Raw genomic sequence first — 22,023 nt, forward strand, 5'->3', positions numbered from 1 at the left:
AAAATGAAGAGGGAAAAACATTAAGACACAGAGATGAGGCGAAGCACACAGACACATGGAGAGACAGACAGCACATGGGGATCCGTGGAGCTTCTGCCAGGTCCAAGGTGTACGTTCGTCTATTTTTAAATGACATAGCCAAGACTTTGTGCTTTCGGGTGCTCTGCCTCTCAGTACAGCCACGGGAAACACACATGCTCTAGGACTATCCATCCTCAGTAACACGCGCACAACAGCACGGCCCCCAAAATACACGATCCTTTGCCGAAGCTGCCGGAGCTTTTCCTTCCAAATTAGAAACTCCTTTAGGAAGCCAGGCATCCATATGAGCCTGTTGACATGTGCGTGTGACAGCTGTCACTCGATGGTGGCAGCAAAGCCTGTCCTCAAAAAATGCTCTCCAATTCACTAAGGAGAGGGAGCACCACGTGGCAGAAGGAGCCATGGACCAAGGGTTGAGGCGTCTGGACAAGTCGGGTCATCCTTCGAGGAGTCAGTCTCCTGGTGTGGGACTGATCTGCTGGCTGAGGTTGCCTCCACTGTAACATGCAGACTAATGGGCACGAGGGTGGTGGCAGTGGGAGCTCACTGCCCTCCACTGGGCGGCGGGGCCTCCCCCGGAGCTGGGATTTCTACAGGGAGAACAGGTAGACCAGAAGGACAAATCCCCCCCCCCACCCTGTGTGAGAATTCTTTTAATATTTTTGACTCTTTACAAAATAGCTATAAATATATCAAACTGTTTCCCTGTTGAATTGTAAAGCAATCAGAACCAGTTAGTTAGATTATGGACCCTGGTAATTAAGTGCACGAACTTTGAAGAGACAAAGACTCATGTTCGAGTCTCAGCTCCCCCACCTACTCGCTGTGTGACGTTGCGTAAACACTGAATTTCTGGAAGTCAGGGGTGGCTCACCAGTAAAACAGGGTTAAAAAGAGCACCTGCTGCACAAGGGCAAGAGATTCTGTGTCAAGCATTTCAGCACATACTAAGCTCTCAAAATTAATAGCAATTATGATTTTTCAGTATTTCCTCTCCTTATCTGGCCTTCACCTCAAACAAGCAGAGCTACAAGTATGCGAGTAACCAAAACAGCATCTGAACCACCAAAACAATGTCCCAACATATATGCACAAAAGCCTGGGTACGGGATTCACACAGTCATGCCTGGTACGCACTTATTTATTGTGACTTTGTGCACAATTTTAGAACAAGAATAACGGACACGCGATTGACCGCCTACTTCATGCCAAATGCTTCTCTGTGTTCCATGTGTCTTCACTCCGATCCTCACAGTCCCATGAGGCAAGGACGAGCGCCTCCCCCACTTTATAACGGAGGCAATGGAGGCTGACAGCAGCTCAGTGACTTGCCCCACGTCAAGATGATTAAGCAGGAGACCCAGGACATGAACTCAGCCAGTCCGATGTCCATCTACGCTCTCAATCAATACGCCATAGCAGCTCCACCATCGCCCTGCTGAGCCCACCTGACAGCGGATGAATGGATGTCTGAACAGTGTGAGACAGGGAAGAGATAGGGATAAAAAGCTGAAGGAGAGAGACTTCCACAGCACAGCCGTCCACATCCCGTCTCTGAAGGAGTCAGAGCGCCCCGTGGATCTAAAAGGCCCTGGGGGGCGTCATGATTCCACAGCGCAGCGCAGCAGCTCTCACTAGGGCCCTCAACAAAAACCAAACCGTGTGCCAAGAAAGACAGGAAAACGGGGAAACCAGTGCGGCCGATATATTAAAGTGTGAGATTCTCTCGGGACAGCTCATCCATGCTGAATACCCTATGAAAATATTGCCTACACGTGGCCCCGCTTTTTAAAAAGATGACAAGCCATTCAAGGAAGAGTTAAAGAAACACCCACACCAAGGGGCCTCTGGGTAAGTTTTTCATGACCTCTTATCTCTTATTTTAACCCATTGCTTAATTTCACGCAGTTCCTATCAATCCATGAGACTAAAAGCCCTTCAGTCCACTCTGTGACTCTCAGTTTAGAATCAGGCTTTGGTGTCTTTAGCCAGTGGAGCATTCGAAGTTCTCACAAATGAATTCCATTGGATAATTTAAATGGACATCGATTGGAAATAAAGACATAAAGATTATTTTTTAAAAAAACTGGGACAAAAAAGCATGAAGTGACTGTCTTGGCACAAGCGGCTGCCACCTCCGTTTTCACATACTCCCTCGGCCACAGCCCGGCTGGCGGGAGAAAAGGGACCCTGGAGACAGGCTTCCAACCGGAGGCCCATTACAGCCCCCAGTTCAGAACCTTCCCTCGGTGTCCCCTGAAGTTTGACTGTGTGTTATATCTATTCACATCACCTTCTGTAAGCGCCGTAAGAACTGCTTTCAAAGTTCCAAAAGGATGCTTACCAGAATGTGACTGCTTGAAAGGCATTTAAACCAAATCTGAAAAGATTTTAAAGTAGGCAATTCCAATTGCTATCATGATAACAAAGATGCCTTTAAGTGACCCTGGATTCCTGGTCATCTGAGCTGGGGGACTCTCCAGGTGCCGGAGGCCCCTCTCCTCAGTGGCCCCTGCTCACCTGGGTCGGCCGGTGGCGTCCACACAACAGGAAAGCCGTTTCAGTAGAAACAGAGGGGCTGCCCTTATCCCTCTAGGCTAGAGGTGCCAGATTTCACAAATAAAAACATAGGACACTTGGCTATATTTGCATCTCAGATAGACCAAAAAAATAATGGCTGACAAGAAGTCAGTCCCATGCAATATTTAGGATGTGTTCATATAAAAAAAATTATTCGTTGTTTATCTGAAATTCAGATTTAACTGACATCCTATATTTTATCTGACATTTCGACTGTAGATTCTGACCCCCTAGGGGATTTGGGATGGGTGAGAAGTAGGGGCGAGTGGGGGCATTCTGACTCCTGGGGGCACCAGGCCCCCCACCCTTGTCTCCAAGAGGGCGCCATGGCTCCAGCCAACCCATCCAAGTCTCAGGTAGGAGACACCGTCTCTGATTCCTCTGGCCGTCCGCTCCGCAACATACCTCCTAATCTGACCTCTTCCCGCACTGAGGTGCACACAGTAGAAATGCCTCTTGTAAGAATCCGTCTGTTTCCACATCTTATTGTGTCTCATTTTGTTTCCCAAGAAAGGCTGCTAAAGGCTTGGGAGGGCCTCCTGACCGGAGGTTTCCTTTCATTTTTGCCTTTCCCCACACAGACCCCCTCCCACCCACTGTACTCAAGAGACGCCAAGAAACAAATGGGTGTTTGTTCTCTTCCATCGTAATTTCAAGGCCTGAGTTAAAACGAGGGCTGCGCCAGCACGTCCAGCTTGCCTGGCGGAAATCGTCAGGGGTGCTACGCCCACAAAGAGGAGCCCGCCTGCTCCCCTTGCTACTGATGAGCGATCACTACTGAACCCCACTCTGAGATAATCACATACATTTCACAAACCCAGGGAGGACAGAACACCTTGCTTCAGGCTTCTGCATGTGTGTGCTGTAGCAAAAGTACTCACTGTGAAGCCATAAAAATGCCCAGAAATAGGAAGACACATTGAACAATAAAAAAATGGCGGGGTGGGGGTGAGGTTAACAATGCTGTAATACAATCTGTTTTTATTCGGTGCAGAGAAAATTAATTTTTGAAAACATTTCATTTAACTTTGCAATATTTTGCAGTTGAACCTCTAATGCTTGAAACTTTTTTATCCCTTAAGCTTACAGATGAGGGAAGCGGGTTTTAGAGCTGGTTGCAAGTAGGGGTTCGTGGCAGACGACCAGGCCCGCAGCCCCTGCCCGGGATGGAGGCGAGCAATGTGTCTTCAGTGAACGCAAGTGCCTGCCGACTCATTCTCGCCTCCTATGGACACAGCCACTTGAACCATCCAAAACTCAACTGCCGAAAGAGTTCTATGTGTTACCTTCCAGAGCAAGGCACTGGGGTGGGCTAGACGACCAGATGAGGTTGTGCAAGCACTCCAGATACTCTGACCCCTTGAGTTTAAACCCCGGGAAGCAGCGATAGGCGATGACGGTCCCCACGGGGAAGGAGGTCTGGGCCTCAGAGATGTTCACGTAGCCGTTGGAAAAGGCGGGCGGTCTCAGGCAGCCTGTGATGAGTGAAAGGAAAAGCAGAGAGTCTCACCTGGTCGTCTGGGCACCGGGAAGATAAACACAGCACTGGACTTCGCTTGGGCTCCCCTCCTCTGGCCGGGCGCTCTGAGGTAGGAATACCCACACTGCACCTAACCGTGCAGGCTCCTTACCGACTTCCTATTCTATCTGTAATGCGGAAATCGGATGTGAGAGTTGCAAACGGCACGAGAGGGTCGGACAGAGGGAGCCCTGGGGAAGGGTAGAGATGGTAGAACTTTTACAAAACAACAATGCGTGGCCTCGTCCCCAGGGCCAGTGGAAAGCACAGGCACCCCTATCTTTTACCCCCAAGTAAAGCCACCAGGGCTGACAATCACGAAGGTGCCACAGAGGAAAAAGACACCTACTGTTTGAACAGCGGTGAGGTCTTGAGAAGGTTACTACGCAAACTCTGTTCATCTGTTGCAAAACATGGGACAGATGGCCTGCGTGACATGATGACACTAAACTTTGGAAAATCCAGCTGCATTTCATGGGAAAGAGATAAGGAACCCCAGGGTACAGTGGCTCTCGAACTTGAGAATGACCCAGAAGGAGGGTCTGTTAGGACGCAGAGCTGCTGGTCCCGTGGGTCTGCGTGGGCCCCAGGATTTGCATTGCTAAGGTCTCCGGACATGTTGGAGCCATAGCTGCTGGAGGCCTGGGGACTGGGCTCCGAGGACCCCCGCTGCTGTGACACCAAGCTAGCACCATGGGAATCCGAGGGCTCCCCGAGCGGAAGTAAGCCGGGACGGCGCGTTCCTGCAAACCAGACACTGCCTTCTTGGTCTTGAAGCCCGTGTGGCCCAGGGGGACATCCCCACTGGCACAGGACCCCATCTAGTACGGCTTCCACTGTGATCATGGAACGTCTTATTGGTTTCGGCACTTTCACTGGAGGGTGTAATGACTCCACCGAGCTGGGGCTCTTCCCGGGGACAGCTAATTGTGTGTGAAATAAATAATATATCATGGAAATACCTAGTTTCCCTTCCAATCAGCTGGGGCACATTACACCAGATGACTGAACCCTTCTCCTACGCTGACTTTGCTAGATGTCACACGAAGCATCGAAGAGCTGTGTGCTCAGCAAATTGCTTCAGTCAGTGAGCACCCCCATGTGTGGCGTGTGTGGCGTGTGTGGCGTGTGCGGCATGTGTGGGCCGGGGCAGAATGGAGGGAGGCGCTTGCGCTGGGCAGGAGCGCTGGCCCTACCGTGCTGTGTGACCGAGCTCAGATGGCCCGGCCAGCCACTGCCCAGAAGCAGCCGACGCTCGGAACGAGGATGCTCACGAAAAAATATGTGATTATTTTTTTCTGAGCTGACAATGTTTATGGCAAAAGTGAACTGTGTGAGTGAAGTTTGGGAATTAGGAAAAAACAGAATCAATGATGGAGAAAAAGATAAGCAAATTAATATTTGGACAAGTGAATGTACTAGAACCTCTGGGCGTAGTTCAAATAAGTTGGCAGAAGTGACTATGCCCGGGCCTCCTTCTGAAGAGTGTACACTTGACCTTGAACGGCATTGGGGTTGGGGCGGTGAACTGTGCACAGCTGAAAATTGGCATATAACTTCTGACTCCTGAAAAACATCAGTCTTCCCTCAGTGTATGCAGGGGATTGGTTCCAGGACCGCCCACGGATACCAAACTCCGAGGATACCCAAACTGTAGATTTTCAAGGCCCCCATAAAAAATGGCCTAGGCCAATGCATACTGCAGTTCTGAGCTTCCCACCTGGATAAACTGGTTTTCCCGAAGTAAAAACTAACTCTGACCCACAGCAGCAGGACGTTCTCTCCAAAACACACAGTTCCCACAGGGGGGGAAAAAAGGCCCCCCTGCCCTCGCCCCCACAGGAGATGGAAAGGTCTATAACTTGGGCAGCTAAATCGGAGAAGGAAAGATATGCTTACTCCTGGTTGCAGGCAGCCTGTTCTAAATATAACAGGAGAAAACTGGCTTCCACTCAATAGTTCAATGTGATTTCTATTTGCAATTCTACAGAACGGAGAGCAGGCTCCTCAGCTTTAGCTCCTGGTCTACAGGTGCCAATAAAAGTTACCGAATGAAATGTCAGTCTAAGGGCCAATTATATTCCCCCTGGGGGTTGAGGAGGTGTCAGGCTGTCTCGGGCAGCCTGACTCCTTCTTGCTCAGGTTGTGCCCAAGTGGGTGGGCAGCCCAAGGAAGCCAGGGTCTCCGTGGGGCACAGGGGGTGTCGGGGAGACCAGGGCATAGACCAGGGGCACCTCCTCTGTGGGAACAGAGGGGAACTGTCAGAAGGAAGGAAGGTGGGCTGTGGGCCATATTGTCGTTTGAAAAAGCGTACCTCTCAAGAGCAGCCGGCCAGCTCTTTTGTTGTTCAAGAACTCGAAAAGCTATGTTTTGGCTAAGATGCAAGTAAGGGGCGGGGGAGAGGAGGGACTAGACTGGCCAGGCCAAGCAGGGGAAAGCCTGTGTCTCAACTCCTGAAAATGACACCCCAAGATGTATATACCGCCATAGGGTAAATTTTTTAAAAAATCATTGGGCCAAATTATATGCCTAAAGAAGCGTACTCTATTTAAATGGCATAATAGGAAATACAAAGCACAGGAGAGCCCAAGGATAAGTAGAAAATAGCAAAGCAAGAAGTGGCTGGATTCTAAGGTCACTTTTTCCGTCACTAGTTAGTTGGAGAGGCCCGCGGGGGACCAGAAGGAATGAGTGGTTAATAAAGTTCATTTGAATCAATTGCCCAACCTAAGAGCAAGCTTCTGGTTTTGAGGATTGTGTCTGTAAGTGAAAATGAATCACGTATCTCCTTGAAAAATGTAACATACAACATGCGAACCACCACAGGAAGTTTCAGGAGAGAAATGCAGGTGTGAGCGGGGCTGGGCCGTCTCTGTCCTCATCGGTCTTGTGTTTTTCCCAGGGGCCATGACTCTTAAGCTCTCACATACGGAAATGATTTATTTCTAACTATGGGGCGTGCAGGGTAATAGCACAGTCTTGCCGCCTATGATTTCCAAGCACAAAGTTAACATTCGTCTCGGCCCTCGGCCGTTCCAGTGCGTTCCATGCACATAAGATCGCTCTCCCTCCCCCTTGAACTTTGAATTACGCAATGGCTTCTCGGCCTTTTGGTCCTCAAGAGTTAAAATCAGAGTTAATGTGAACACAAACAGGGCCCCGTATGTCAGCCCAGGCTAAATTAAAAAAAAAAAAAAAAAAAAAAAAAAAAAAAAAGGGAAAATAAGGGAATAATTATTCACCGTGCGGTCTGGATGAAATTTAAATTTGATTATTTTTCTGTTCCTCATGTGTTATAAAACGGATTACCATTTTATTAAGAGAAAATAGCCACTGTAAGATCGGCTTGAAATATATTCTCACTACTCCTGAAATGAGTATAAATGTTCTGTTATTCCCATTAAGTATACAGCAGTTCATCTCCGTGTTCACAGCCCGGTTACGAGCCTCCCCATCCTTACCTTACTGGTGGTTTCCCAGTAACGGAGACATCTAGCGTGCTAAAGAATAAGGTCGTTCCCATTTATGCTGTAAAGCTGGGTGGAGCTGGAGAAAACCCAGGAAGTGATGTGACAATGACAAGAACAGAGTGCGGGGGTCCAGGTGAAGACAGAGCTGGACCACGGCGGGCAGCGGGGGTGGCTGTGTTTCCCCCCGCGCGTTACTCTCAGTCTATTAGAGAAAGGTGCACCCACCCTACAACACGCTGCGCAGGAAGAACAGCCGACCACTGCAGCTCCCATCTCATACCTTGACAGGTGGGCAGATTGTCCCAACTTCCATCATAGCCACACAGTGAAACCAAGTTATAGACGTCGGGGTATCGGATCTTGAATCCTTCATGACAAGTGATGATTAGCTTATCTCCGATTCTGTAGGACTTGTTATAAATCTCAGCATCTTCGATATAAGGAAAGTGGCAACCTGCAATAGTACAAACAGGATACATAATTTTTGGAATTGAAAACAGTTGCGATTCGTGGCTTCGCAAGAAAACTCTCATTTTCAGACCTGGCCTCAATGTACACAGCCATCTGATAAATGGCTCCTTAGTGGTCACTAGGCTCAGGTCCCAATGACAAGTAGCCAAGGCTCAGGAAGAGGGACGGAGTAGGCGGGGAGCCAACCTCAAAAGGAACTTTGTTTCCCACCCGTGACACCTCATACTGCACGGCTGAGCTTATGGGCAATTTTGTAAATACGTGAAGAAGGACCAGAGTTGAGGTTTCCCCAGAACTCTCCGTCCGGTTCCACCCTCGGCTGTGTCGTGAACAGCACGGGCACAGCCCTGTCGGGCTGGCCCCCCTCCCACCCCCAGGTACCGCCTGTGGGGTGAGGGCCTGGGCCGATAAGAAAAGGTGCTTGGCAGAACAGCAGGGGCTGAGCCTCGGCTATTAGCATTTCCCATCCGCCTTATCTGTTTTGGGGAAGATAACGAACAGAGCAGCGCACCGCCCCTGCCAATCTCACCAGGGCTCCGGGCACGCAACCTACTGCCGCCCGCAGTGGGGCAGGGGCAGGATGCAGGTGGGCAGGAGGGGGCAGGGGAGGCCGGGAGCCAGCCGGAGGGCGGCGGCGGTTGGGGGCCGTGCGACCCAATGATCAGAAGAAAAAACAAAACGATTCCGTTTTAACCGCCCCCTTGTAACTGTCTCCGCCCAGCTGACCATACAGGCCACCCCACGCTGTGCTGCCACGGTGGGGTCCTGCTCCCTCTGCCCACTGCCACTCTAAACCCCATCCAGCCAATCCCATCTAAGTCACACTGGTCCGTCTCTTATTGGCACAGCTCCCTTTTACATCTCTGATTTTGCATGCCTACGGGCTCGTAAGCCGGAGCTGTTTGTTTCTACCATTAGAGTCAGACCGGCCCTGACCTACAGAGGAGTTACAGGCCAGGTCTGCTGCTTCTAAATTTTCTGAAACAAGGCAAAATCCAAGGACGGGGCTGCGACAACCAAAGAAACTTCCTCCAGAAATTTCCCAAGGCTTTGAAAGATTGTAGGTTTCTCGGCCACCCCGAAGGCCTCCAGAGTTCACGATAGGGTTGGAAGCGTACCCTGACCATGCTCCTCTAAGCTCTGAACCGTCAGCTCCAAGGCGCTGAGCCCTGGGATCCCTCATGCAGAGGGAGGAGCCGGGGAAGGAGCAGGAGCTGGCCGGTGGATGGCCCTGGTGGCTGGGAACTTGGGTGGCTTTAAAAAGAGCCTGTCCCAGGAGCTTTGATGGGGGGCTGGGGCTGGGTTTACGGGGACCAAGGAAGAATCCGACAACAACAGGCTCTAGAAAACAGAATGTCAGTCAGTGATGGGAAAGCCTGGGACAAAAGGGGGCCTCCCTGGCCGGCGAGGACCCTGAGAGCTGGGAGCCGACCAGTGGTGGCCACCCTCTGTCTCGTATAGGTTGTCAGAAGTCAAATGCTGCCCTGGCCAGGTGGCTCAGTTAGACGGAGTGTCACCCTGTACACAAAAGGTTGCAGGTTTGATCCCCAGTTGCACGCGTGCAGGAGGCAACCCATCCACGTTCCTCTCTCTCTCTCTAAAAATCCATAAACATATCAATCAGTCAATGCTGTCAGGCCCAGGTCTGCCTTTATTTAGCTCAGCCCTTGGCACCCCCGTTATCTTGAGAGGAGGGACGGCCGCCCTCTTCCCCGACACTCCTTCCAGACCCGCGGACCTCTGTGTACATGAGGCGCAGCGCAAAGGCCGAGGGCGCCGTGGGGCCCGCTGCCTGAGAAACCTTGAGCCTGGCCCCGGCAGAATCTGATGATGGGCTCTCGGGGCAGCCCCGGCAGCCAAGCCCCCTCCCCCGCCCGGGGAAACCCACCAGCGGTTGGCCCTTTGCCTCTGGACCTCCGCAGGGACAGCCGTGGGTGGAGAATTCGGTTCTCTCGTGTTTGCATTTCAGGCTGCAGAAAGGCGTTGTCTAACTGTTCACGTTCAAACGATAGGTTTTGCTCTAGACGAGCTGAATTTCCCCCAAACCCATCCCCGAATGCTCCTGCCGGGATCACAGGATAATGGACCTGTCCGTGCTCACGGCAGCTGCCTCCTTCTTAATGGAAAAGGTGGATTCCATCTTTTTCAGTATCACTCTGCAGAAATTATTCACAGCAAATAAAAACACATTTATCAATGCATCCGCCTGTAAAATCTTGGCTGTGAATAGATCCTATGACAGTAATTTATATGACTAAACGACTAGGTTCATGATGGATTTAAAATGTATTTAAGGATTAACCTGTATACTCAGGAGGTGGCCCGCTATAGGGAGTAAATTCAATGGACAGAAAAGTTTATCTGGATGTGGGGGGCCTGTGAAGAGTAGCTGACGAGGAGGAGAAGCACCCAGCCTTCTTTGTGGTTTTCCCTGCATCACAATCTATAATACAGAGGGCTCTGAACTTGTAATTAGAACTCTGTTTCCACAAGCAGCAGTTGGAGCTGACTACAGAGCACATGACATAAGATTCAAAGGGAGTTCACAGCCTCCCAAATCCCAGTAATTATGTACGCGGCTAAAGAAGAGTTACCACAGGGAGTGAATGACACGGGACCAATTTATTGTGTGAGAGGAGCTACGTACCGAGGAATGGGAACTCGGAAGCTGGAGTTCACATTCCACCCAAGGTAGGGAGGCCAGGAGGGGCGGTGCCCTAGTTATCAGGACAAAGCCGAAATAGACCAGCTCTAACAAAACCTAAAACTAAACCTTGACAACCTTTTTATCCAGTGTCTGGCACCTAATCCCCCAGTGAAATAGGAAGTAGCAGTGAACAATGATGGACGTTATTTCAATGGACAGAAAGAAACCAGGGGCTTTAGTGTCTAAAAAGAAATGTGTAACCTTCACCAATTTTAATGTGTCAAAGAGGAATAACGTGACGTTATATAGCACAAATGCATCTGGTCGCCAGGAAGAATTTTTAAAAGCCACTTAAAAAATATTATTACCAAGGACTATGAAAAAATGGTCTATTAGCACCTGATTCTGTCATGTCGAATCTAGTCAACAATCAAAACTTGTACAGACAGGGCACGAATAGACACTTTGGGGACATAACTTTCACCAGCTTCCCATTGTCATTTTTTTTTGTATTTTGTACTTCTAGTAACAATGGGGTTTTAATAGAATAAATAAATAAAAGGGGAAGAGTAAAAAGTCCTAAGGCAGCACTATACATTTATATACCAGTACAAATTCATTGATCAGATTACTTAGCAGGAGCCAAGTCCTAAAGGATGAAGCAGAACTAGTAAAAGAAATTTTAAAGAATACAAAAAAAATGATATATGTGGATACAAATATAATTCCTTAAAAGTGCCAACTCTTGACATCAATCATCCCCAAAAAGTGTTCCCAGGAACTTGAATACATAAAACATACTCAGAAATTCACGTTTCATGTTAGCGCGTTAAAGGCGCTACAGAACAGCTTTTGTTCAAGTCAGCATTTGTACAGCTTATTATTTTTCCACCCATTGGTTCGTTCATTCGTTCAGTTATATTACTGAGCACTCCTCTAGGTCTGGCATAGTCTAGGTGCCAGGGATAGAGAAGAAGTCAGGAGTCTTACTCTTTATCACGTAAGAAAAAGGTAAATGAAACGCACAATCACAGCATGTTTAGGAACGCACAGTTCTGGGCTAAGTGATTACCATGGGACACGGCCACCGCGACTCAGGAGAGAGGTTACTTCCGAGAGGATGGGAAGAGGCAGGGGGCTTCTGGGGTGCCAGCGATACCCCAGACCTTCACCTGGACGGTGGTGACGTGGGTGTTTGCTTTGTGATTATTCATTGGATCGTTCGGCTTTGTGTACTTTTTTTTCTAGCTTTTACTTATTTTTAGAGAGAGGGGAAGAGAGGGAGAGAAATGTCAATGTGTGGCTGCCTCTTGCATGCCCTCAGCTGGGGACCTGGCCCACAGCCCAGGCATGTGCCTTGACTGGGAGTCAAGCTGGAGACCTTTCAGTTCACAGGCTGGCACTCAGTCCACTGAGCTACACCAGCCAGGGCGCTGTAAGAATTTTTAAAACATGCATACCTGACAATTTAGTCTGGGTCGGTGACCTCTTTTCCCATTGATTGTCAAATAAAAAAAATGACAACAGCAAATACAACAATAGCCATCTGGTGTGAATGAATCAAAGTCATACCTATTTTTTTGGTCAGATTGGCAAAAAAATATATTCGTTGGTGTGCCGCAGAATTGTAGGAATTAGGTCATACGTGCCGTGAGATGGGAGAGGGCGGAAATGGCAGGACTAGACTGAAGAGAGCCACCCAAATGCAGAGGCTAGCTCAGACTTAACAAGCTCTGCCGCCCTTAGCCTCTGCATCTGATAAAGATCGGGACCTAATCTGCGGCCGGGAGTGGGGGTCCAGGGGCCTGCCCTTCGTGACAGGGCTCTCACACGCCGACCGGGGAGCCACGGCCTGCTCAGGAGGGAAGATGGATTTCACTTGCAATGGGTTTGGAAGGACCCCCATGGGGTGGCCCTGCATTTTTCCTAAGCAGCCAACCTAATTCTGCATGGTTTCCGTGGCGAGCTTGTGAAAGGAACCACCGCTTTCTGGGGAAATTGCCACGCGCAGCCTGGTGCTCAAGGTTTGCTAAGGGTCGTGTTGTGGCCTGGATGCAGGATCTGACAAGGGTCTCTACACCTCTACACGTGCTGAGGCTGTTTGTCTCCCTCGGCCTAATAATTCCGTGACTTAAGGCGACGCCCTACCTCCAGGGCCCCTGTCTAGGAAGGGCGCTCACGTGACATGGCAGCTGGAGGCCGCCGCTCTACCTGGGGTTTCCCTCTGCAGGGACCAGGGACGGGGCCGGTGGTGCGGGCTCTCGAACCCCTGTCTGGGGCAGTCCTGCTGTCCTCTTGTCACGATGATAGCCGTCATTGCTGTCCCTTATCTTTGCTGCAGCTGCCCCACCCCCCGCCCCCACTGACATGACCTTATTTCCCCTGGATGTTTTGTTAAAGGAATCTTTTTAAGAACCAAAACCAAACTCACGCCGAAGCCACCAGGGAGGGGGAACAGGGAAGCAGTGACTCCTGGTACAAGAAGCATAAATAAGACAGGACAGTGCTCGTGGCGGCACAGAGGGGCGCCCCTTTGCTCCTTCTGATCTTGGAAGATGGGAGACAGAGGAGACGGTCTTAGGGGAAGACAAGCAAATATTGGCCCTTGTGGGTACAGGCTGCTGTTTCCGATAACCTGTGTCTAAGGCAACAAGAAAGAAATTTTAGATGACAGAGAATGCACCGGAGATGAAAGGGATTCTAACGAAAACATTTTTAAAGCGTCCCTGTGTTTTGGTGGAGCCTCTGCAGCTGGGAGACAACTCACTTTAACACAGGAGCAAAAAAAAAAAAAAAAGAATGTGAATACCCTGCTTTTGAAAAACGCCTGTCCCCCACAGTTTCAACGAATAAAGGCATTGGCTCCCACCTTTCCCATCCCCTTTAGCTCCTGAGACAAGTTGTATCTTTTAATTAAAAATGTATAATGTAATAATAATGCTTAAACACACACTGCACCTCTTCCCCCAGGAAGCGCAAAGAAACTTCTTAGCATCGAATTATTCATCTTTTATAGCCCTCCTCGTCAGGTCTATGGGCCTCCGAACATTTTAGTGAGCACTTAAAAATAATGCTGGCTGAACGCAATAATTTGTTTCCCTGTTGCGCTGTGCAAGGGACTCGGGAACAGAGAGGTTGAGCAGGGAGACATAGCAAGCTGGGGAGGGACAGGGACAGCTCTCCTGTGCCATATGTGACCCTCGGCCACAACCAGCAAGGGAGAGGGACACACAGAGGCAGGTAGCCAGGGTCGTTGAAATTCCCTTGGGAGCTTTCAGAAAGGCCCATGTTTGAGGTCCCGCTGCCCAGAACAACTCACGTTAAATCTCCTGGAGAAAGTTCCAGATTCCCTTACTTCTCAGAGCCCCCCAGGCGGCCCTGACGTGCAGCCTGGGTTGTGTGTATGCCACCAGGAGAGTAGGAAGAGCACTGAACAGTGAGTCAGAATGCGGGTCCCGATCCCGTGGATTCGCCACGTGACTTGGGGCAGGCACTTAAGCTCCGTAGGCCTGAGTTTCCGCCCTGTGAAATGACCACGCTGACCACCTCGGACACTACAAATTAATGATCCTCCAGGAGCTCTGTTTAACGGGGGAGAAAATCGTGTTCTTTTCCCCCAGGTAAAGCGACATCAAACCACATCCCTGCATGACTGGATTTCAAACTTTTTTTTTTTCCACGCAAGAATCAGCTGAGAGTTTTAAAAAATATAGGCAGTCCTTGGCCTCACTCCTAACATCCTAGTGCAAGAGGTCTGCGGGGACCCGGCCACCACACGCGCCACAGCGACAGCATGTCACTGGTACCCTCTTCTCCCTTCTAGATCAGGGGGTCTTTCTGCCCCGAAGCATGGAAGGGCCAGATGAGGTGGTTCTTCGGGTGGTCAGGCCAAGTCCATGGGGTCCAGCCATGCTTCCCTCCACCCAGGACCCTCCCATGGCGCTGCAGGTCACGGCCGGTGACAAGCAAGGGGCTGCTGCGGCCGAGGGATTCCAGAGCGAGGAAAACCACCTCCTTACAGGGCTGTGCTTCCTGGACACATCAAATGTGTCATTTACACAATCCTTTTCCACCTACTCCTTCCCTTGGCTCCTCTCCAGGCCAAAAGGAGTCGCCCACCGGTCAGAGAGAGGACTTCCTGGAAAAGTCCTCGGCTCAAGCCAGCGCGCTCTACGGGGACAACCTAGCCTCTAACGACAGCCTTCTGCTGGGGTTGCTCAGCAGCATCCCGGCGGTCCTAGGCTGGCCTGGCACCTGGTCTGGAAGATTCGCACCGAGGCTGGCTGTGAAACCCATGGGCCTCCAGCTTCCCCCACGTCCTTTTTATTGGCTTAGCAGGGATCCCTCCAAAGTGGCTCTGCATTGAGCAACCCACGTGGCTGACTATTCACAGAGCTGCTCAAGGGGAAGGCACGGAGGAAAGAGAAAGGAACCTTCGTTCCGTGGGGAAAGTCCTACCATATAAAACGCCATGGCATGACGATGGAAGTCCGCCACAGCCCCAGGTCAGCCTCTCCTCCCTCCTCAAGGTCATACCCCAAGAGGGAGGTCAAAGGCAACATACTCCATGATGCCCAAGGAGTACGTCCTCTACGCCCGAAGGTGCTCAGGGGGCACCTGAATCTACCCAGAAGCTGAAGCTCCCGCTAGAGGCGCCTGACCTTTAAAAATACCCCAAACAGCCTCCCCAGGAAAGAGATCCCGTGGCAGCAGGGACCTGAGTGCCGCAGTCTCATAACCCGAGGAGGCTCAAGCCCAGCCCGGGAACTGTGAGCCATTATTTATTTTGTCTCTTTTTAAAAAACAAAACCCAAAACTGCTATCTGGCCAGGATAACTAATGTCCTAAGAACTGAGATGTAGTCAGTATCCCCGCTGCACCCAGGGATGGGTAAGTAATGAAATCTTTCCATTAACATTGATAATAAATAAGTTTTGGCTGTTCATAACACAAATGGGTTTGAATTCATTTTACCTTTGTCACTTTGGGATATTGATTTTTTAAAATACTACTTCTTTATCTGAGCAAACTGTAGTCTGAATCACCGCAAAGCTGTCCCTGCCCCTATTAAGGTGAGCAGGCTGGGACATGTCCCAATTTGTCATGTGTTAAGTGTTTATACAGTAAATTTATATAAAGTCATCTTTACTTCACATCCACCTTTTCTTATGAAATGTGGAAAAGAGCTGTATTTACCCAGGAAGAGTGACCTCCCTCCCCCAGGAGGCCTAGTTGAGTGGTTTTGGGAAGGAAGAGGCCCAGATGGTGGCTGTCACCCTGGTCTTTAGTCACTGTATTTGCATTAGGAGCCCTGTGCCCACAAGACATATTTTCTAGCCTTTGCCAACTCCAGGTTCTCCTCTCTACCTTATCTGTCGCCTCCTCTGCTCCCTGGACCACAAACATTCTCACCCCGGTGTCAGGACGGGCAGGGAAGCAGCTCAGAGAAGCAAGGGATGCATCTCTATGGATCTCTAGGCTGGAGCCTTTGGGGGCTATGATGAACTCATTGCTTGCATTATCAGTCCTGTAATTCCAAACTTCTATACATTCAGAGTGCTTGAAATAAACCACTTAGATTGGGCCACGAGAGAAGGAAGATGGCTGAGACAGAGGGCAGAATGAAGTGGAGGATGAAAGGGAGGGAATCTGTGTCAATGAACAAGGATAACACTTGTCTACTAACCACTGGGCTTCAGTAGAATGTTCTCCTATTATAAAGCATTTTAACGCACATAAACTTATTCTTTTTTTTTAAGTTTGCATCTCAGGCAGAACTTTGCAGGGAGTTCAGGCGACAGTGAGGAGACCTGGGGCTGAACAGGTCTGTCCCTAAATTGCCCTGTAACTCTTGGGGTTCTCTTTACTTCTCCGAGACTCGGTTTCTCTATTGCTCAAACAAAAACCACACCGGTTTAAGGGCTTGGAATATATGGTCTCTAGGGGTTCCTTCAACCCTGAACTTCAGTGATGCCATTGACTGTAACGTTTTAGAGAGGGGCTTTTGTGACACAAAGAAGGTCACACATAACCTTGGAGGGGAAAAAAATGCTGGCTGAGTAGTTTCAGCTCCACTAGCTCCTCCTCAGCTGTGTGACCTTAACAAAGTACGTGAACCTCTCTGAGCGTCAGTGTCCTAATGAGAGAATGAGCACAATAAGACTCATGTTGTGGCGTGGTTGTGCCTATGAAACTGAGACAGTGAATATGAAACTTTAAACTGTAATGACCTATAAAAATGAGATAATTTATTACTGTTATTACTATTACCACCACGCAAAAATTCATTAGCCTTCTAAGAATTACCTGACAAGGGATACAAAGGAATCCAGCCGCCCTTACTATTTCCTGCATGAACCCTGAGCAGCGAGTCAAGGCCATTTGTGAGGCGGGCAAGGATCGGGGGGCAGTTTAGCTTCTTCACTGCTGCAAGACACCCAGGGAGTAGACTTCTGGGGGTGTCCCGCCCCTATAAGCCACTTAGACTAAGGAATGGTTACCAGGACTTGAGCAATTTTGTCCAGCATCAGGACAACAAAGGCCATCTCTTTATCCAGATCTTTCAAAAATCCAACACAATGATCATTAATAGTAAAACTCAATATACCATCAGACTTAGAAAGGCAATGCCTGTTCTTTCAATCTTTCTTAAAAACGCAATTAGAGCACACCATTATGGCCGGAAGGCAGAGTCCCGGACCCTCCTTTGGAAACAGGGGTCTGTCTTCAGTTTGCACAATGAAAGCGCTGGCCTGCCCCGCCCCAGCCTGCAGAGACCCTAAGCAAACCTTTGGGGCTAAGTGTGAGGCGGGCGCGCGGAGGTGCGCGGCCCCGGCCTCCCGCTCCAACGTGAGTGTTCACTCCCTCCTTTAGAGTTCCTTTACACCAGACAGCTATACACACGGTTGGAAAGACACTCCTCTAGAGAGGGATAAACCTCTTTGTTTTTTTTCCCACCAAGATGCCAAAATGACAGGGACTTCACCTCTGGGCAGGATTCAGGAAGGCTGTTGGGGTTTTATGTTCTCTGATGTTTTTGAGCTTCCCTGGGTTTTAAGCACTGGGTATCCGAGAGCATAGGTTTAGGCAAGGAAGTTGATATGTACAAACCAAAGAACTATCGTTACAACGAATAGAACCTTCTGGAAACCACAGCTTGCATGAGCGGTATATAATAAGAGGAAAACTAAATTTATTTTTTGAAACCTTAATTCCTTATATTAGTTTTGGTTTTAATAAAATACCTTAAAAATAAAAGCAGAGATAGCAAATACTTTAAGGGGAAGACACCATCTTATCCATCCTTTAAAATTTCTGTAAGGAGGAGCATAATAAATGCTTCCCAAATTTAAATTATTTTAAAAGTTTCATAGAGACAGACATTAAATCAGAGTAAGAGTTTATATATCATTATTATAAAAGCTCCATCCCAAAATAAAATCAATAATGGCATTGAGAGAAATTGAAACTCATTTCTAATGAACTCAATGAAATATAAGTTCTATGCCTCATGGAAATTTGGGGCTAGAATTAATTCTTCATTCACACCTATGTCTACTTCTTTCTTTCTGATCCTCAGAAATGCATAATCAATAATTTGACATTCCAATTAGTTAAACTCAATGCATTCTTTAAACTCTAAAAGTATTTACAAAGAGTAAAAACTACGTGTGTGTGTGTGTGTGTGTGTGTGTGTGTGTGTATAAAGTTGTTTCAACCAACAGATTAAGGGATAATTGCAGAAAGTAAAAAAATATCTTGTCATGATCAGTAAATTTAGGGATGGTTGCTAGAATAAATGTCTACTTTGTCAATCTGTCATTGCTTGTCACAGTTCCTTCCCTAAATGAATCACATCTAACAGAGAACTGATAAGTGGTAATTGATTTAATCCTCAGAGTAACAGGTATCGTCTGTATCATTATATGTAGTTTTTGCCCAATATATTTACTGCGCTTTTTATTGAGTAACATGGAAATGAGTGTGGCCTTGGCAGCTCAATAATAAATAGCCCTAATGTTATCTGAGTTTCTCTCCTGTGTTGACAAAAATGATGATAAATTGGGTGGTAATTGAGATAGAGGAGGAAGATGATTCCTTCTAACGCCAGGATGAATTTATCTCCCCCGGCCCTCACGACGCAAGCGTGTTTTCCTGTCAGCGTGCAGGCCTAGCCCGGAAACAGACAGCAGCCCGGGCACTCACCCCCCTGGCACGCACAGCCTTGCACCCCAGCGGCCGGGCAGCGCAAGCCAGCCACCTGCAAGGTCTCCACGGAAGGCGCCAGGGGAGCGGGTTTAAGCACTTTACCTTCTTCCACACAGATGGCTTTATCACTTGGGATCCATTCTAGGGTGCTATTATAATACTTCATACACAGTCTCTTTGCAGAGCCCTTCAGCGCGAATCCGTCTTCGCAATGGAATCGGGCGACAGAGCCTTCAAAGAAAACCCCTTCGCTGGGCTCCCTGAAGCCATTCTTGGGGACACCTGGGTCATCACACATCTCAAGGTCATCGAAACCTGCATAGACAGAGAGAAGAAAAGGTGACTTTGAATATATTCTAATACCGAGGGGCTGCCAAGGTAAACGGCAGGCACTGCATTCCCGACACCAAGGACCACCCAACTACACCAGCCACGAAGCCAAGAACATAAGCATTCAAGGGCACGTTTCACGCTGCTTTTTACTCTTTGCTTAGACCAGTGCTTATTAGAGTTTTCTGTTCCATGGCCAAGTTGGCTTTTCAAGGAGGTTATAGGAGCAAGGAGGTGAGAAAAGTAAACAACAAAAGGAACAGAAGAGGGTAGGAGCCTCAATGGCGAGCGAAATGCTGATGGGTCGAGGGGAGACATAGAATCTGGGTGTGGCCTTGAAAGGCCAGTAAGATTTCTACAGACAGAACTAACTTGCAGAGGGAGGCAGGATGGCGTTCTAACAGGAATGGCGTGACCGATGGCCGGGGGGCTGGAGAGAGTGGTCCGCGTTTGGGGAGCAGCACGCGGGCATGAGTTCTACCGGCATGTGGGAGGCATGCTGGGAACGCCAGCCTTCTGCTGTCCCTCCCTGCCCTTGGTCCTCCCCCTACCTGCCAGGCCCGGCCACGGCCCTCCTTCTCTGGGAGGCCTTCCTTCACCCCACGCTCCCCCACGCAGCCTCTCTGTGTTCCACCATTGCAATGGGAGCGCAGTTCTGCACTGAATGAGCTAGAGAAGGGCCGCTTCTCATACTGGGCTGGGAGCCCTTCAAGGTCAGGTCCTGAGACCTTCTCACCTTTGCATCCTGAGTTTCTCCCAACACCCTGCAAAGGAAGTGCTCCATACATGTTTGCTGAATGAATAACCAGAGTTGGAAAGAAGCCGAAGTCATACTGGGGTGACCTCAAAAAGCCAGGCTAAGCCAGGGGGCCAGCGTGGAGCCAGGGGGCAGGCTAGTGGGCACTGGGAGGCCAGTAGGTGGGGCGGGTAAAAGGCAATGGGCCTGAGAGGGCATTAAAGTGCTGGAGGGGCTAGGAGGACACACGGGTACAAGGCATTTCACGTTCAGTCCTCGTTGTCGACTGGCTGGAGGTCAGGGTGAGAGAGATGCCCAGAGGGCTGGCAGGAAGGCAGATCCTTGAAACCAACATGGCTGTCAGGGGCTGGCTGGGGAAGCCAAGGACAAGGAGGGGTCCTCTGTGTGCCCCATGTGACCTGAACGCACTCTCAAAGGGAAGGGAGGAAAGCACACCTCTGAGTTCTTACATAATCAATTGACACATCCTCACTAAGTGGGTACCAAGAACAGATATGCATAGCTCCATCCGGACGGGGGCGGGCTGTGCCCATCCACCTGTCTCCAGCACAGCTGCTCATACCAGGTGGGACTGGATAGCATCCAGACATGACAGAGAGGCAGGAACAGCCTGGACCGTCTGATAAAATCTCAATGCAGACCCAGCAGGCAGTATCCCTGAGGCACTCGGAGGACTTGCCTGGATTTCGGGCAACGCCCAGCTATTGGACTCAGCACCTGGCTGACCCTCTTGGACACACTGAGCTTGGAAGATGTCCTCAGCTGGTGGGCGACGATGCTTCCTCCCAACCTGACATGCTCCCGTGTCGCCCTCCCCAGGTGGCCGCACGACCCCCGACATTCTGCCAGTGATGTCATGCTGAACGCCATGTTCTTGCACCCTCTGTGCAGAGGTAATGACATGTGGGGAGCGAGTGGAAAGCCAAGGAGGGAGGCGGGAGGAGCGGACAGCATACACCTCTGACTCTACTTCACCTTTAAGTAGGAGCAGGCCTGATATTTTATCAAATGGAGGATGCTTTTTATCAGTAGAATTGACATGCAATATTAGTTTCAGGTGCACAACACAGCGATTCAACATTTACATACCTTACAATGTGATCGCCATGGTAAGTCTAGCAACCGTTTGTCACTGTACAGTCACTTTAACATTGAGTATATTCCCTGTGCTGTATGTTATACCCCTGTGACTTATTTATGTTATAACTGGAGGGTTGTACCTATTATTCCCCCTTGCCTTTTCCATCCAGCACCCTCCCCCAACCCCTCCATTGTCCTGTGTGTCTGTGTCTGTCTCTGTTGCGTGTTTTAGATTCCGCACGGAAGTGAGGCAGAGCATGCTCTCTTGAGGCATTGTCCCCCTTCTGAGCCCTGCTCCCACACAGGGCGGCAGCTGTGCTGGGCCTGAGCCCCTGCCCTCCAAGCTGTGTCCCAGCCCGGCAAATGGGTGATTAACGCCTACCGAGGCGGGGGGCAATAATGTGGTGGCGAGCAATTGATTAAGTGACGGCTCTATGTTTTTGTTTTGAAGGAAAGTATTGTAGATTGTCAAGGGCTTCCTAAGCCACGGCTGACAATGATTTCTTTCAGAGTCTGGCGTTCTCGAGGTGGGTCCTTTCCGTGATGGGTTTGAGGTGGCCAACTGGCAGCCAAGGGACTCCTGACCGCATCACAGCCCAGAAAGCCTTGCAGCACAAGCGTGCAGGGCCCCGAGTGGTGTAGGCATGGCCGGCGGGTGGTAGATGAAGTGGTTCTCACACACGCTCCATAACTCAAAGAGAACCTGTCCGTTCTAATAGCACCAGGTGTGGCGTACGTATTGGGTGACCACAGAAGGGTGATCTTCACGCTGCAACACAGGGCCAGGCGAGCATCTGGAACCATCACGGGTGAGCCGACACTGGCCTCGCAGAGGGAGGAAGGGCGCTGGGAAGGAAGGTCAGAAGGACGGAGCAGTGAGGCCCAATTCAGAAAAGGGGCGGTTCTGCCGGGCTGGGCA

The 22,023-nt window shown here is 49.7% G+C and overlaps 1 protein-coding gene across 2 annotated transcripts in view; it reads right to left on the reverse strand.

The window, feature by feature from the left end:
• SUSD4 (sushi domain containing 4) overlaps positions 1-22,023 on the reverse strand; it is an 89,376-nt gene that overhangs the window by 21,316 nt on the left and 46,037 nt on the right. For both annotated transcript variants that reach the window (XR_008529400.1, XM_054576633.1), the window contains exons 3-5: positions 19,040-19,252; positions 7,892-8,065; positions 3,909-4,097 (exon numbers count right to left, since the gene is read on the reverse strand). Coding sequence is in view for 1 of the 2 variants with exons in the window: in XM_054576633.1 (XP_054432608.1) it covers positions 3,909-4,097; positions 7,892-8,065; positions 19,040-19,252 (576 nt within the window). In the remaining variant the exon portion in view is untranslated. The remainder of the gene's footprint in view (positions 1-3,908; positions 4,098-7,891; positions 8,066-19,039; positions 19,253-22,023) is intronic.

The sequence above is a fragment of the Pteronotus mesoamericanus genome, unplaced genomic scaffold (assembly GCF_021234165.1).
Source record: "Pteronotus mesoamericanus isolate MK-2021 breed Mesoamerican mustached bat unplaced genomic scaffold, CSHL_Meso_final contig_347, whole genome shotgun sequence".
Taxonomy (NCBI): domain Eukaryota; kingdom Metazoa; phylum Chordata; class Mammalia; order Chiroptera; family Mormoopidae; genus Pteronotus; species Pteronotus mesoamericanus.